The sequence below is a fragment of the Ptychodera flava genome, chromosome 17 (genome assembly GCF_041260155.1).
Source record: "Ptychodera flava strain L36383 chromosome 17, AS_Pfla_20210202, whole genome shotgun sequence".
NCBI lineage: Eukaryota > Metazoa > Hemichordata > Enteropneusta > Ptychoderidae > Ptychodera > Ptychodera flava.
The window spans coordinates 13,000,032-13,017,109 of record NC_091944.1 but is presented as its reverse complement, the minus strand read 5'-3'; the positions used below and the strand labels follow the sequence as shown (position 1 = coordinate 13,017,109).

Here is a 17,078-nt window from a genome sequence, read left to right as displayed (position 1 = left end):
CATTTTCAAAAGACGCTTAAAAAGTTACATGTTTCAGAGAGCCTTTTTATGAACTCTTAGCGCCACTGAGCATTGGTATTTACCTTTGGATATTTGGCGCTTTATAAATTGTTAGATAGATAGATAGATAGATAGATAGATAGATAGATAGATACATGTACAATTTCGTAAAACTGAGATAAGTACTCCATCAAACCACTCAAAAGTGATGAAACACGAACTTTGAAGAAAAGCGAATGTTACCTGTACGTAAATGTTTCTCCAGGGTTTATAGGGCAATGTGACACACCAGCTACTCCATCCATCCAAGGTGTATTGCGTTGTACCATTCCATGCCAGTGAATTGTGATGCCTTCCATCATAAGATCATTGGTCACGTGCACAACAACCTTGGAAAACGAATTACATTACCTTTTGACTTATAGCTGACAGTGCAATTAGTATTACTTAATATTTTGATGTCTTGTTTGTTATTTATATTTACACCTTAGTTATTAGGAAAACACGACAAAGGATGCACTGTAGTGACCTGTACATTCTATGCATATGTTAATTTGTTGCATCTTGTAATGGCACTGCACATGTGTATTTTGCACCTGCATCTGTATTTTGTGTATTTAAAAGAGAAAGTGAATAAATCGGACAGTCAGTGCTTAGTCATCCCCGTGTTAGCTCTCGTTACTGTATGTATGGGTGTATGCCTTTCAACTTGGCCATTCTGAAGATTACATGCACGAGGACGTTAGCGCAGCGTATTGGCGCCGGGCAATGCGCAGCGCAAATCTCTTAGTGCATCCGTTATTTTCGTGATAACCTTATTATTATACATTCGAGACTGGGTCATCACATCCTCCGAATATTGACAGTTTTCGTGTAATGTCACAATTTTTCTTCCGATTTAGGCCCATAGCGCATGTGTTTGAATGCGAACTTGGCGTTTCTGGATAGCTTCACACCATGTGGTGCACCACACGAATAGAGCGCAAGAGGTATTTTGGCACTCGTCCAATGGGCCCCTAGAAACCGTTCGCCAGTGAACGCGCAGATTCAGACTGGAAATGGCAAATGTTACGGAACGGGCGTTCCGTACGGCTTTTTTTAGCGCATGCAAAATTCTATTGTTCTTGATGGTAGATGTATAATAATAAATAAGACTATTACATGTGGTTTCTATTGTGGCATTCAGTCGATCGAATAGGGCAGAAATGAAACACTAAAAGAAGTGTTATGTGAGTCCCACTTAGTCCATAATTATACTTGACCATACCCTGTCTATCGCTTTTTAATTGGTCGAGCTGAACCACGTGACTGCCCACAAATACACAGTAATGGTTTGTTTACATGACCGTGAATATGAATAATATCGTAAACATCTTTCCCGGTAAAACGAAATTTTGATTTGTACAAAGATCATAATCAATCACAAAATAAAATGGATCATTTGTGGGCCAAGTTTAGACACTTTTTTCAAAAAAATCTCCGGATTTGTGAAATATTTGCAGCACGCGCGCTACTCACTGACAAGTTCTTGGGGCCCGTTGTCGTTCACACGGGAAAATTCGTAATTTTTTACGGTTTTGGGAGGTTCGTTGTTAATATAAAGGAAATTACAGACTCCCCGCTGACCATAAACGTTTATCTAGGGGCGCGGGCGAGAGGAAAGCCAAAATTCACGGGCTCACCAAGCCTAGCCCGTTAATATTTGGTTTTCTTCTCGCCCTTGCTCATAAATAAACGTTAATGGTCAGGGAGTCTCCGTTATTTCTATGGTAAACATCTCTGAGTAAGACCATTTCTATAAACTAATTTTAATCTAAATAAAAATTCATAAAAATAATGTCAAAAGTTGCAGCTCATGAGCCTGTAATGGAGCGACATTTAAAATTATTTGCTAAAATTATCAACTTAAAATGTCTTAAATACTGTAATATTGATTGTCGGGAAATGAAGAAGAATGATTTCGGTCACACAAATTAGTTATCACATTGTTCACAAACCATAAAAACAGTAACGGCACCTTAAATTGTTATGATTGACGGATTTATTTACGCGATTTTGAAAAATACAGCAAGATAAACTAGTTATCACATTGTTCACAAACCATAAAAACAGTAACGGCACTTTAAATTTTTATGATTGACGGATTTATTCACGCGATTTTGAACAATACAGCAAGATAAATGCAAAACAAGGCGGACGTATGCTTTAGATGGATAATGCAGTATTATTTCCCATAATGCATAAATGGTAGTTGAGGGCCGTCAAGTATAAATTCGCTGAGGCGGGTGTTATGCACTCGCCCATCGTTGTGTAAACAATTGATGTATTTTCATAAGTTTTTGAGCACACCGCGGATAGTGCGCCCTCGATGGACAAAAAAAACTAAAAAAAATTAACTTGACATACCTGTGTACCGTTATTGACAATGATGGGCGGACCAGGTAGCTGACCGTTGATAACAATAGCTGATCTGTAAGTTCCATCAGCCATGATCACTTTATCCTTTTCTGCAAGAATTATTTAAAAATACAATCCTGGCATATTATGTAGTCCATGACGTGATAACCTTCTACCCCATACGGAGCCCTTCTGCAAACATTTGTTTTTGAGTGTCAGTTTGTGTATCAACTTAAATGGAGATTACTTTCCATGTGGACACTGGGATGTTAAAGAGATAAATGCCTGTTAAAGTAAATGCATTTGTTATATACGAAAATTCCATAGTTATGTCTGCATGGAGTTAGCAGATTATTTGGCCTTTTAAAAAGTGGATGTTCAACGCATTTATTAATAATAGTAATCATTATAACTGTTCTAAGATTAGTGTAACAGTGCTCGTGCCGATCAAAATTGCCTCCTTTTAATACAAAAAATAACAAATCCAGTAAAACCCATCATATTAACGTATTTCACACATTGTTTACATCACGGCTACGATATGTATAGGGGAGTGCTATAAATGATTTCGAATCCACCAAGTCGACCTTCTTTCAAAGATGCTAAGATAATTTGTGTTTTGATAAAAGTGGTTGAAGGCATGACAAACACACAAAACTGATTTTCCGATAAAATTCAAAAGACATCGTCTCTGAATCTCAGTCAGAGTGATATTTGTTCTGTGTGTTGTCTGTATTCTCACTTCTGTCCCGTAAAATGTCATATCGGCAATCTAAGTGTGCAAGAATTCAAACATGGTCAGAGTGGTCAGGGGTCATTTTGGGTAAATGCCGTTTATGCAAAAATCAGACCTCAAGCTCTATTGGATAGCTCAGAATTAGAAATGTGCATAATTAATGAAGTATATAGTGTGGGGTCATGATTTTCCCATCCTACAAACTATGAAGGATGAAGCACTTCTGCTTACTGATAAATAGGCAGATTTGCAAAATCGAGGTCAAAGGTCATCCTTGAGGGGTGACATTTTATCAAAATTTTTTCCTTCCATGCCTATCTCAATGTATAAAAAATCAGACTTTTAGCTCTTTTTTGCTAGCCGAGAAATACATATACACATAATTCAAAGGGGACAGGATGTGGCAACATAAGGTCCACCATCCTACCAAATATAAAGGGTGTAGCTCCTCATGTTACGACTTTTTAGACACATAAGTATAATTAAGGTCAAAGGTCATTTAGATCACGTGATATTTTTTCAAAAGAACTTTGGTCACATGGTTATCCTTGTGTACCGAAAATCAGACCTTTAGCTCTGTTTGCTAGCCTAGAATTCGATATGCACATAATAAATGACCATAAGGTCTACCATCATACCAAATACGAAGGCTACAGCCCTTGTGGTTATCGAATTACAGGCATATATTAAGTATATTTGAGGTCAAAGGTCATTAAGGTCACGTAACATTTTGTCAAAAAAATTTGCTCTCATAGTTATCTCTGTATACCAAAAATCAGACCTTCATCTCTATTGGCTAGCCCAAAATTAGATATGTGCATAATTAATGAGTTAAAGTATGTGCTAGTCACGTGACATTTGTCAAAAAAATTACAGTAATACTTGTCCCTGTCTCCCAAAATCGGACCAATAGCTCTATTTGTTATACGTTAGCTATGTCATTTTGACGCCATGTAATTCTGTCGTCCACAATTCGTAGATTTTCCACGTCAGCTGGACGTAATTTTGAATTTTGTCTCCGTACAGGCTATTTGTGCTCGTAGGCTTGAGTTTCCTGGAACCTTTTCCTGTTGAATGACCGGGCTCTCGTCCGACGTGATACATTGTCGATGTGTAAACAAAAGCCAACGCCATTGCCATTATACGCTGCGTTAGACGCGGAACCCTTGAGAAGGTGTCAGTATGCCATGGTTACCTCAACCTGTGCCCTGGCTGAGAAGGAAAACGTTTTCAAAACATTGCTGCTGACAGAAGACGAAAACAAGGTGCTACGTCCAAGAGTGAAAAATTTGAGGCGTCTCAAAGCCAACCAGGTAAAGCCATCATTCTAAACGAGCTGTTATGCTTTGTAGGGAAGTAGATTGATGTCTTGCCCTCTGATATGATTGTCAAACTTTGTGTTGAATAAGGATGTTGAACAGGCTATAGAGCTTGCTATTCGATTCAAGCAATGGCAGCATTTTACAAGTGGTATAGCCACAAACTGATGACGTCAAATTGCCGTACACAAAACATAGACGCCTTGCAATTATGGCATGTGTATTGCGTACGGTAATTTGACGTCCACAGTTTGTGGCTATACCACTTTTAAAATGGTACCCATACGGCTTTGACATAAGTCGTTTTATTCGTCGTCAAGGCCAAAACAAGCGAAGTAATAATGTCAAGGATATGCCAGCTTTATTTCACGAATGTGACGGAATGTGATGTGCCTTGCTTTGTCTCTTCAGATCTCTCATGACTCTCACCTATCGATGTATCCCATATTAATGTATCGGTACTAAAGGTATACTGTCACCTGTTCCAATTTTGCCACAGTTACCATGGAAAGAGAAAATTTGACCAATCACAGATTTTAAGCGGGTGGCCGCTTTTTAAAAACAGCGCCCTCATATAGGCATTTTGAATACCAAGGAACGCCCCTTTGACCATGTATGGACATATTTAGATCACAGGTGACTGTATAACTATCAATAAAGCAAATTCGAGTTCTACAACGTGAAAGTTCTCACTTGAAGGGGAATAGTACCTTGATGATCGTTAAACTAGACTCAAGGCTGAACTTTTATCTTTGAGTGTCGAGTTCCATGAAAGAGTTATTACTGAAACAGGTGGTACAGTCTGAACCGCATAGAGAGCCAGAGTTGTTACGCAACCTTGAACAGAAACGCGACATAGTGCTTGTACAAGTGATACGTCACCGTGATCCCAACATCCAACCAAAGAAGTTGACGTAAATGGAGACAGTCAAGTAATCAGCATCAGCCAAGGTGTAACTTTTGATGTACCAAATCGTCTTCCATCAACTTCAAGTAGTCATGATTACACTTCAGTCAACCATTGTCATTGTTCGGCAAGAAGCTCAAACAGGGGATCAAAAACATTTATCACTAAAAGTAACACGCAAACCTGCACACTGAAAGCAGAGAACACTGCTCCCCATGTTGAGTTGTTTGTTAGTCGCCTGTCACCCCAGATTACAGCGGATGAAATAACACCCCATCTTCATAACATCGGTAAAGGTACATAAAATCTGTACCTTTACAAACTAAATATGACACTTACTCTTCATTCAAATTACTTACAAAATCTGATAATAGCAAAGGCATCCTAAATCTTAATGTGTGGCCGTCTGGTATTCACATAGAAAATTACATCATGCCAGGAATACACAACAAAGCTCATGATTTTAAACATCGTTTCATACAACTGTCGAGGAATTAAATCCTCTTTTGAATCTGTAAGGGATATTTGTGAAAACTGTGACATTTGCTTTCTGCAAGAACATTGGTTGTCTAAATCTGAACGTAGTTTGTTATCACATATTATTGAAGAAATGATGCACCCCTCCAGGCCCATAATGGACGAAAGCAAACTTTGCACGACATAATATACGAGGCGAAGCCGAGTACATTATGGAGTGCAAAGTTTGCTTGAGTCCATTATGGGCCGGGAGGGTGTGCATTATTGCTATTATTTTATAGTTTTGGCAATGCCAGTGAATTTGTAGTTGTAGAAAACGAATAAAAAAGGAAATTTAAACTGAGTTTGAAGCCAGTGAGCGTCCTGACTCTGCACACATCACATGCACTCCACACTGCACTGCACTGAACACGCACGTTCAGCACAAAAAATGACCAACACTTTCATGGTTCAATTTTGAATTGAAAAACGATATATTTTCGAAGGAAATGAAAAGGAACTGCATCCCTACCGTCTATATAAAACTTGAAACATCACCTTTAAATATCATGCCATTCAAAAAGCCGACACGGTGAAATGCCAGAGATGAAGAAAACGGAATATTCATGCATCGACATCAGCATGATCAGCGAGCTGCATGCCATGGTATCAGCTGATCAATACGATCATTATTATGTCGCTAGTAGTACAGCATTCATTGCAAACGATATCAACAGAGTTCAACATTGTTATTCTAATGTTTATATTTCAATAATAATGGTGTCTGTAAATTTAATTTTCGATGACTTCTTGAGAAGAGTTATCTTATTTAGGCGAACGAGAAAACTTGACGTAAACGGGTGCTTGAAAGGTACAGTTGACAAACATACTGTAGGGTTTCCGTACCGTCGCGATATCGAGAACAAGGCAAGGTAAAACCACAGACAAGGAGAAAAAAACGATGAATGAAAATGTCTCCGATTACAGTCAGTGCATCAGAATTAGGTGGCCGAGATGTTAGATCAACGGAGAGTCCACGGTCGTCATGATTGTTGGTAGTAGAGACTTTGAATGGCTCCGCAGTAATTTCCGTAGACACTTCCGGTCAAGGTTGATGACAGCAAGCTGCCGTTGTTGGCCCGTTTACGGCTGGTTCGAGTAGCCTTTCACGCTTGCATAGTTTACATGTACACTGACATACATAATATGCCATGTGTCAAACCCAGTATCGTCTAGGAGTTTGCAAACGTACTGAGATCTGTTTCACCTATACGGCAACGAAGCGAACCATGTTGTAAACAAACGTAGTAGTACAACCAGCGTATCGGACGGGGACTGCATATGCTGAGCGCCAGCCAGACAGACGACAAGTGCATGCGTGAGGACTCAAAAAATGTGATAAATCGTACAATAAGACATTATTATCAATATTGTGCACCATTATCAAGATTTATAGTTTTGTGTATTACATGGTTTATCCGATACTTTCCCTCCTTTGAAATGCGCAGTCCTTTTTTCGTTTTCAAAAGAAAAACTTGCTCGCTGTGGCCGTGTGGGACCGCAATGCTGAATAATGGAATACATTATCAGTAATAATGTATGGATATGACGTCACAAAATTCACTGGTATTGACAAAGCTATATCACATATAATGAAGATTATTATGTGGTTGGACAAACATCCATGGATGATGAGAGCGGCATTCGACATGATCGCCCTTTGGCAGTGTCACTGTTCTATCGAGAAAGTCCATTGGCTCTGTCAACGTTAAGCATTATAATGACAACCCCTTAACTGGTCTTGAAATTGAAATTCGAGCGGTGTTCTCACCTTGATCATGGTCTATATGCCTATTCAAAATAACGACAATTATCATGAGGTTATCTCTTGTTTACAGAAAATTCGTGCTTGCATCAATGATGCAATAACCAATAGCGTTATGGTAATTTGAGTCTTTAACGCCGATATCAATAAAGATTAAAACTTTTTTCATGAAAGGAAAATAATTATGTGTGCTCTGATGTTAGTTTTTTGGTACAGAAAATCCTCAGAACTTCACATACTACACTGAAGCTCTTCATTCCATGTCATGCTTGATCACAAAGTTTCCACATCCACTAAGCAAAGATGTAGTAAGGGTGTACATATTTTTTATGATTACATTGGGTCTGATCACTTCCCTCTAACTGTAGTTTGCAATCTTGAGAACCTTCAAAAATACAAGTTTTTGAAAACTAACCCCATGTGTGATAAAATTGATTGGTCATTTTTAGATGACGCCACTGTATGTAATTATCATAGTTGTACCGAGCATACTTTAAGTGGCATCAGTATTGATGCAAGAGCTTTGCTTGTGGTGATCCTTCCTGTAGAATTCCTTCACACTTGAACAGTATTGATGAATTGTACAATGACATTTTAAATGCATTAAAGTTTGCAGTTTCACAAAACATTTCTCCATCTATGAAGCGTAATTCCCTAAGTCCGTTCCTGGTTGGAATTATGTGTAAAAGAACGTCATTTTCTCGCTCGAGATGCTTTTATTCTATGGTGAGAAAATGGTAGCCCTCGTCAAGGGTCACTTTTTGATCTTATGAAAAATCATGTTCTAAATTTAAGTACTTTTTGAAGCTTTGTCAAAGGAATGATGAGCAAACGCAGGCTGATGTCCTTGCTGATCACATTTCAAATGGAAATACGAAGCAGTTTTGGAGAGGAGAAAATACTAATAAGAAATCTGATCCTTTGTCTACACCTGTTGGTGGATTTTATGGCCACAAAACTATCGCTAAAATGTAGCGTGACCATTTTGAGAGTCATCTATTACTGCCAATCGCTGTGGATCCCATGTTACGAATGGTACCCCAAGAGTTGATATGAACAACGACATGATTGTCAAGGCAGACGATATTGTTACGTGTCAGTAATTTAGCTGTTGCAAAAGCAGTGGGGTCAATGGGACTTCTGGTCCGGACTAGAATTCAAATGTAAACAATAACCATGCATTTTACACATATAGACGCTAAGTTGACAAGCTAAATAGTAGGTGTTTCAACATTCTTTGGGGAGTAGAATAAGAAGTTGCAATTGATTTATAAAATAAAAATAATGAAAAAACCATCGAAAGTTGCCAGCATTGGGGCTTTAAGTGACAAATGAGAAGTTTCTATGCAAGTGCAAACTCTTTTGATTCGAACTTTCTATAAATGTTCTTGTTCAGTTAAAATACGCCTTTTTAAGGCACATTGTTCTACTCTGTATTGTTCCCATCTTTGGAGTACTTACTCTGAGAAATGTATCAATGATGACAGAGTTTCATACAATAAGGCTTTTTTTAAAAGTTGTTGGGTATTAGATACCGACTGAGTATTTCTCAAGCCTTTGTCAGTCATTGCATCATGACATTTGAACGTACACAACAGATGGCCCCTTCTAATCTTTACGTTCGTTTGATGGAAAGCGGGTCGAAAATCATCTGATCAAAGCAGCTTTATCCTTTGATATACTTCGACACAGCAACTTTTGGCGCAAGATTTTCTCGGCTGTTTTTAAACTTTCTGCACTTGTCTTCTAAGTGAAGAGTATGTCTAGCTATTTATTTTCTTGTAGAGTATGTTTTGTGCCATTTCTCCTTGGTGTTATGAGCACGTCGAAAGGATGCGCACAACGGTTTTGGAGATCTAGCTTAGCAAAGAATTTAAGGAAGAAGAGAAAGTTGAAGTTGTACGCAGCCTCCAAACTTGCAGGGCTTATTAAGCATACTGAATAGTGGTGCTCCTGACCCTTAATATTTTGATTAGCCATGTGACCTGGCCGCCATCTTGCATTGAAATTTTATATTCCACTTATTTACATAAACTTGACTAATCAAAAAATCTGCCAAAAAACATTTAGCCCATACTACCTAGATGCCACATACCAAATTTCAAGGTATTTGACCCTGTAACTTTTGAGAAGAAGATTTTTAAGTGATAAATTGATATTTTTGCATACCTCATTAACTATTGCAAATCAATATATCTCAGCCACTATAGGGGCTAGAGGTTTCTTTCCTGTTTGATATTGGTAAGAGGCGAACCAAAACTTTCCCCCAAGTATTGGTTGACCCTGAATGACCTTAGACATACCGTACGTTTTCCAGCAACAATTGGAATATAGTTGCACCAAATGGCTTTCAATTTGGCACATATGTAAAATTTATCACGAGTAACTTTTTGATGGCATGATCATAACTGTGGGTCACATGATCTGTCAGCCATTTTGGATTTAAAAATTGAAATTGATAAAATTTCCATAGAAATCGATAAATCGAAATTCTGTGCAGAAGCTTTGTCTAATATATTGCCAGGTTGCCATATGACAAATTTCACAGTTTGACCTGCTCTATACCTCTGCAGCTAAGCTATGGTAGTACTTTATTTTAGCCTAATTAGTCCGAGAGGGTTAGTGTCTATTAAACAATGACATGTAAGGGGCCAATTGCACACCAACATTTCGAGGACGCCCCTGACATCGTTCTGCGCCTCATTTATTATGCACATATCTAACTACGGGCTCCAAATAGAGCCAGAGGACTGATTTTAGTACACATGGACAAGTATCAGAGTAAAGATTTTTGCCTAAATGTCACTTGACTAGTACGTACTTTAACTGATTAATTCATGCACATATCTAATTTTTGGCTACCCAATAGAGCTACAAGTCTGACTTTTGGTATACAGGGATAACTATGTGAGCATTTTTTTTTTGACAAAATGTCACGTGACCCCAATGACCTTTGATCTCAAATATACTAAAATGCCTGTAATTCGGTCTCAACAAGGGCACCATATAGGACCATAATATCATGATGCCATATAGGCACATAAATCGTTGTGCGCTGCCTTTTCACGTGCTCATAAAACCACAAGGGGGGTTGACATTAACTGTTGCATTATGGCGACAATCATATTTAGTACGATTGCAGACCTTATGCAGCAGTCAATGTAATCCCTGAAGGACGCCACCTCGAATGATATGCGAAAAATGTGGGCGATTAGCCCGTTTTTGCCATGAAACTCTGCCTGAGTGAATGACCCCTGGTCACTTTCACGGACAGGCCATGAATTTAGGAATGTCCCGCCCTTCGGGGTGGGAAAATTTAGGAGATTTACGTATTTTAGTTTGGGATATTCCATATTGTCTTACCCGAGGGGTGGGGCGTTTGACAAATTTCATGAGACTAATTCCCAACCCCCCTCATTATGCCCTGAGGTGGGGAGTAGGGGTTGACATAAACTGCTGCATTATGGTTTCAAAATATGTGCCTCATTAATTATGTGCATATCTAATTGTAAGTGCAAGGTCCGCATTTACATATTAGCTGCACACCTGTGTACAGGTGCACATGTACACAGCTAGTGGGCGACTATTTAAATGCGCTGCACGTTGGCAAATTTTTTCTTTTTTGTTTCGTTGTACCCGTTCATGATAGTTGCTGTCAAATATTGTAGAAGAGCAAGAGCGACTTTTGCTTGCTCTCTTTCCGTTCATTCTCATGCACAAGTGCCCCTGAAAGCGTCACCATCTGAGGTAAGACCTTTTACTTTAATATTTAGCATTTCGCTCATCTACGAGACTGTAGCAGTGAATTCTTCGTCGTGTCCCGTCAAGTTCAACGAGAAGACAGAATATTTACACAGTCTACGTGGCAGTAAACTCTCAGTTTCAAAGTCACGTTTGTGTCTACTTTCAGACTTGCAAGGATTGAATGACTTATTGTAAACGATCGAAATGATAGTGATATTTGTTATGTATTTTGCATTCATTTGTTTGAATTGAATTTGTCATATTTGTATTTTCGTTCTTTTTCTTAGAACCGTGTGCTTTGTACTGTGTACCGTTCATACCGTGTGTACCATCTAACACATGTAACAAGTGCTCATACTGTGTAGACTCCATTGGTAGAGAGTTACATTAAAGGCCATTTTGAACTGCACACGAGTGTCCGGAGTGTTGTGACCAGGGGCCCATGCTTCGTAGGGTTTAGATCCTACACTAATCCTGGCTAGCAAATAGAGCTAGAGGTCTGATTTTTAGTACATAAGGAAAGGTACGGAATAACTACAAGTGCTACACCTATAATGGCTACCTTATAATGCCAGATAATGTAGCTCCTTGATTATGCACACAACTTATTCTGCGCTTCGAAATAGAGCTAAAGATACACAGGGATATGTTTGAAAGCAAATCATTTTGCCAAAATGCCACGTTAACAGGATGACCTTTTGACCTCGATTTCACGAAAGGTCCCTAAATCAGTAACTTTCACATTTGGTGGCCTTACAATGTCACAGCAATCCCTCATTAAATTGCACATGTCTAATTTAAAGCTGGCCAATAAAGTTAGTGGTCGGATTTTGGTTTACAGCGGTAACAATTTGAACAAGTATTTTTGCAAAACAACAAGTGACCAAGAAGACCTTTGACCTCTCTGACGATGTTTGGCTTCTTTCACACAATTAGACTGCTTTTGCCTCGGCATCGCTGCTTCCAGGTATATTTTAAACATCTTTTAATATTTTCTCATTATATACTCTCCTAACCTTTCCATATTTGAGACGTTCATTTAGGATAGGAGTTTTAACAACGTACATGCACTTCTGGTGGTTCTCTGAGGAGTGCCGTCGAATGGTAAAACCCTTGTCACAAATTACTTTATTCAACTAGAGAGTGTGATACTTATAAGTGACTTTATATAATAACTGTGGGGAAAGCCTAATTCAAGCTCCACGGGACTGTTGCCACATGCTTCAAGTTACGCTGCCGGCCAAATTTCACGGTTCATGATATTCGGGTTAAGCTAGATGCATTTTCACACCAATTTAATTTATCGGTTCATTTTCACGGAAAAATCAAAATTTGAGCTTCAATGGTGCCTTCTAAGCGCTGTGGCTATATTTTATCCTACGAGTCAAAGATGGCCGGTGTTACTTGAACTGTGGCCGGTATATGCCACTGACTATTGACCCCTAAATCATCCTGTACCTCATTAATTAGGCACATCTATAATAGAGACTAGCTATCCAATTTGACCAGAGGTAGAGGTCGGAAATTTGATGGACGGGGATGATCTGTTAGCTATTAGTAAGTTTTCTGTTAGAATGTCAAGTGACCAGGATTACCTTTGACCTCGATGTAATGAATATAATTCCTGTTAATCAGTAACTACAAGTTTTACACCATTGATATGTATGGAAATGAGGCAACCAATGGCGCCACATCCTGTACCGCATTAATTTTGCAAATCTCTAATTCTTGGCTAGCAAATAGGGTTAGAGGTCTGAGTTTTGCTGGACGGTCATGATGGAAGGAAAGTTTGCTGCATAAATATCAGGTGACCAGGATGTCCCTTGATCTCAATTTCACAACTTTGTCCATAAAAACTGAACGGTCCCTTAGTACCTACAAGTGCTACAGCCTTCATATTTGGTGGGATTAGGTATCACATTATGAACCTCACGTGCAGGGACGTCAATATACGTTGGGCATAACAATTGGGGACGGTCACTTTTGCCTTGCAAACATTTTTAAAGGGTCGCTTTTTACGCGCAGCATCATTTTGCAAAACACCCGCCCTCCTTCATTATAAGTTTAGTCCAGTCCCCTAATGGCCAGCACATGTTCACACATATCGCAGGCAAACAGTTTATGCATATGGTGATGTAACGGTATAGATGAATCGATAAAGTGAATTAGAGTGGAAATGCATCTATTTCCATCTTATACTGCAGATTGTGAATTGTTAAATTTGGAACGTGGCACGTGGCTCGCGGCCCGTGGCACTTGAATTAGGCTTACCCCAAATTGTATATCCCATGGAGTGCTCCTGCAGCCAGATCAAGTATCACATTTGAGTTGAATTCCACAAGTGCTTTAGTAATTACCTATTAAAGTTTCAACATTATGAGAGACCTAGCTGGGTTAATAGCGAGTTTAGTGTCCCGAAAACCCGTAAAATTACAGTAAACTGTTAAAGAGTTTCATCCTATAATGCTAAAGACTGCAGTTAATATTATTTTGTTCTCTTAGTCTACCTATTCAACGCTCACAAATTTTAGTAAGTTGTTGACAATCGAGTCGTCTTAGAATCATATTTAAACAGCTGTTGGTAATGCTTATATAAATTTCCAATGTACTTTAACTAGACGTTCGCGTTGCTTGACATCTGTAGTTTCGTTACTTTTTTGTCAATGTGCCGGATTGAGTTGTTCGGAGTTAGGAATTTTATGTTACGCCTACCTTCTGCATGCCTACAATAAAAATACCCCACAACGCAGAAAAATCATTTAAGAAGAATATCCGCCGTTAAATATTTAACTTATTTCATGCGATTTACCGTAGCTTAGAACTAAACGGTGTATCGATATCTGCGTATATACAAGCGTGTATATTCTCTTTGACAGGGTTGGGTTGACCCATACTATGTATGGCTCAATACCTTACGGAATAGGTCATGCACCCTAATTTGCATGATCAAGTGAAAGTAGTAAAATCGCCACCTTTGATTATGTTCAAACGCTCTTCCCAACCTGCTTGTCACTAACTTCTTATATCGAACTTCTGAGTCGAAATTTCTTTCATATCTCTGTAAACGATCTTTTAGACGAACTTCCATGTTGTCCTGATCCAGTTCATGGAACTGCATCTTCCGGAAAGTTATAACACCTGACTTCCCATTTCGAACGAATAATACGCGTGAATGTTAAAAGGAAATACCAGGAATTCCTTGAAAATCTAGTCAGAATATATTTAATCTGAAACATCACAGAATTCAGGAAAGTGTTATAAAGGTAAGTTGATCTTGAAAACGAACAGGTTCAAAACTGGTTTTACGATACCTTAATTTTCTATTCCCCTATTGGAGTCTACATCGTATATTAGATTGTCCGATATATCTCAATGATTCATTGAAATACTAAACCGAGGCCGATCTAATGTCTCAAAGTCTCTCTGGCATAAGTTCCAAATTTGTGAGATCTTTTTCAAACTTGAAACTTTGACGGAAATAATGTGATCACTTTTAAAATCACTTTTGAAACGGTTAGTCTAATACCTTGATTAAAACGAAAGTAAAGACCGACCGCTTGAACACAGGTTATGTGTACTTATTTGCTGCCACACCCAAAGTGTGTGTGTATGTGTATAAGTCGTGGTATCTGTGTGTGTGTGTGTGTGTGTGTGTATGTGTGTGTGTGTATGTGTGTGTACGTCAACAACTACAGACACTGCTACTTCAGCTTACCAAAATCCGACAGTAGGTCTCCATAGTTACATAAATCCCTTCTTCGCTTGTAAAATGAATTGCCAGATGGGAATATGGGCAAACCAGATTCTGTATTTTCATCGTACGTTACCATGGTGTATCGGTGTTCAACTTTCCATTTGTATTCACAAATAGTTCCTCGGTCATTGCAGTCACCATTCGGTTGTAACGTTTGCCCTCTTGTTATGAGAACGAAGTATGGTGATAATAACAAGATCAGAACAATCCATACAGCCATGTTCATTTGCAAAGTGAAAGTCAAGAATGCGATTGCGCCTCGTCTATGCTTCCAATATCAACCTGATACAAGGACTCTACCCATAATGCCCCATGATTTTGCTGCACAGGTAGACAGGGTTGGTAGACCCACATGACGTGATATCTGCACATTGCTTGCGCACACGATATTTGTTTGGAGAGTGAACGTGCCTTAATTTGCATACGAAAGCGAAAGTAGTGAAATTTCACGCAATCTACCGATTTCAACACTTCGTACCTTTGTGATATAAAGATCATGATAACATATTTCGAAAATTCTTTCAAAAACCTCTTCAGACATTGCAAATCGGTAAACTTGCATTTTTAGCTCACGTGGGCTATTGTCATAGCGATGTCTGTCTGTCTGTCCGTGTGTGTGTGTGTGTGTGTTAGTGTGTGTGTGTGTCTGTCTGTCTGTCTGTTTACACGATAACTCAAAAACGCCTGAACGGATTCAAGTCAGATTTGGTACAGAGGTACCATATGCTACTTGCAAGAACTGATTAGATTTTGGTTAGTGTGGCTTGCATATTAATGAAGTTATGCAATATCGTATTTTTCCATACAATGGTTTCCCTATGGAGACGGTAATGACAGTGTAGACATATATCAAGAAATACTGCACAAAATTTCATGAAACTTTTCACAGATGACAATCTAAGAACATTATGATGATACTGTAAGTGTCATGTCAATTATCTTCTCATTTGCATATTTAATGAACTTTTGTTATTAGTGAGATAACTCTAAAATTCCTGCACCAAACTTGATGATACTTGCAATAAATATTGATCTAATATATATCTAATTACAGTTAGAAGCATTAGGCAGTGTCAAGTTAATAAATAGCTCATTTGCATATTTTATGAAGGTTTGTAATTAGTCATATAACTCCGATATAACTTCACCAAATGTGATGAAATCTGCTGCAGATACTGATCCGACTGATATCTAACTGTAGTGTAAAGCATTTAGTAGTGTGAAATTAATTAAGGGTTCATTTGCATATTTAATGAACTTTGTAATTAGGTATATAACTCTGAAATTACAGCACCCAAGTCAGTGAAATTGGGTACAGATATTGTTTTGATAAATATCTAATTGTACTGAGAAGCATTTGGCAGTGTCAAGTTAACAAATAGGTCATTGCATATTTTATGAAGTTTAGTAATTAGTGATATAACTCCAAAATAACTGCACCAAATGTGATGAAATCTGCTGCAGATACTGATCCGACAGATATCTAATTGTGGTGTAGAGCATTTAGTTGTGTGAAGTTAATTAAGAGTTCATTTGCAAATTTAATGAACTTTGTAATTAGTGATTTCACTCCAAAATTAAAGCATTAAATTTGATGAAACTTGCTACAGATGTTGATCTGATAAATATCCAATTGTACTGAGAAGCATTGAGCAGTGTCAGGTTAATAATTGGCTCATTTGCATATTCCATGAAGTCTTATAATTAGTCATATAACTCCGAAATAACTGCATCATGAGAACACTGCTGCACATACTGATACGACAGATATCTAACTGTGTTGTAAAGCATTTCGTAGTATAAAGTTAATTAAGGGTTCATTTGCATATTTAATAAACTTTGTAATTAGGTATATAACTCTGAAATTTCGGCACTAAAATTTGGTGAAACGTTCTACAGATATTGACTTGATAAATATTTAATTGTGCTATGAATCATTG

General features: G+C 38.2%; 1 protein-coding gene across 1 annotated transcript in view; it reads right to left on the bottom strand.

The window, feature by feature from the left end:
- Positions 1–15,490, bottom strand: part of LOC139115489 (uncharacterized) — a 51,611-nt gene extending 36,121 nt beyond the window's left edge. The window contains exons 1-3 of the mRNA XM_070677626.1: positions 15,100–15,490; positions 2,407–2,507; positions 244–389 (exon numbers count right to left, since the gene is read on the bottom strand). Of these exons, the coding sequence (XP_070533727.1) occupies positions 244–389; positions 2,407–2,507; positions 15,100–15,364 (512 nt within the window). The 5' untranslated portion in view covers positions 15,365–15,490. The remainder of the gene's footprint in view (positions 1–243; positions 390–2,406; positions 2,508–15,099) is intronic.
- Positions 15,491–17,078: the final 1,588 nt, after the last annotated feature.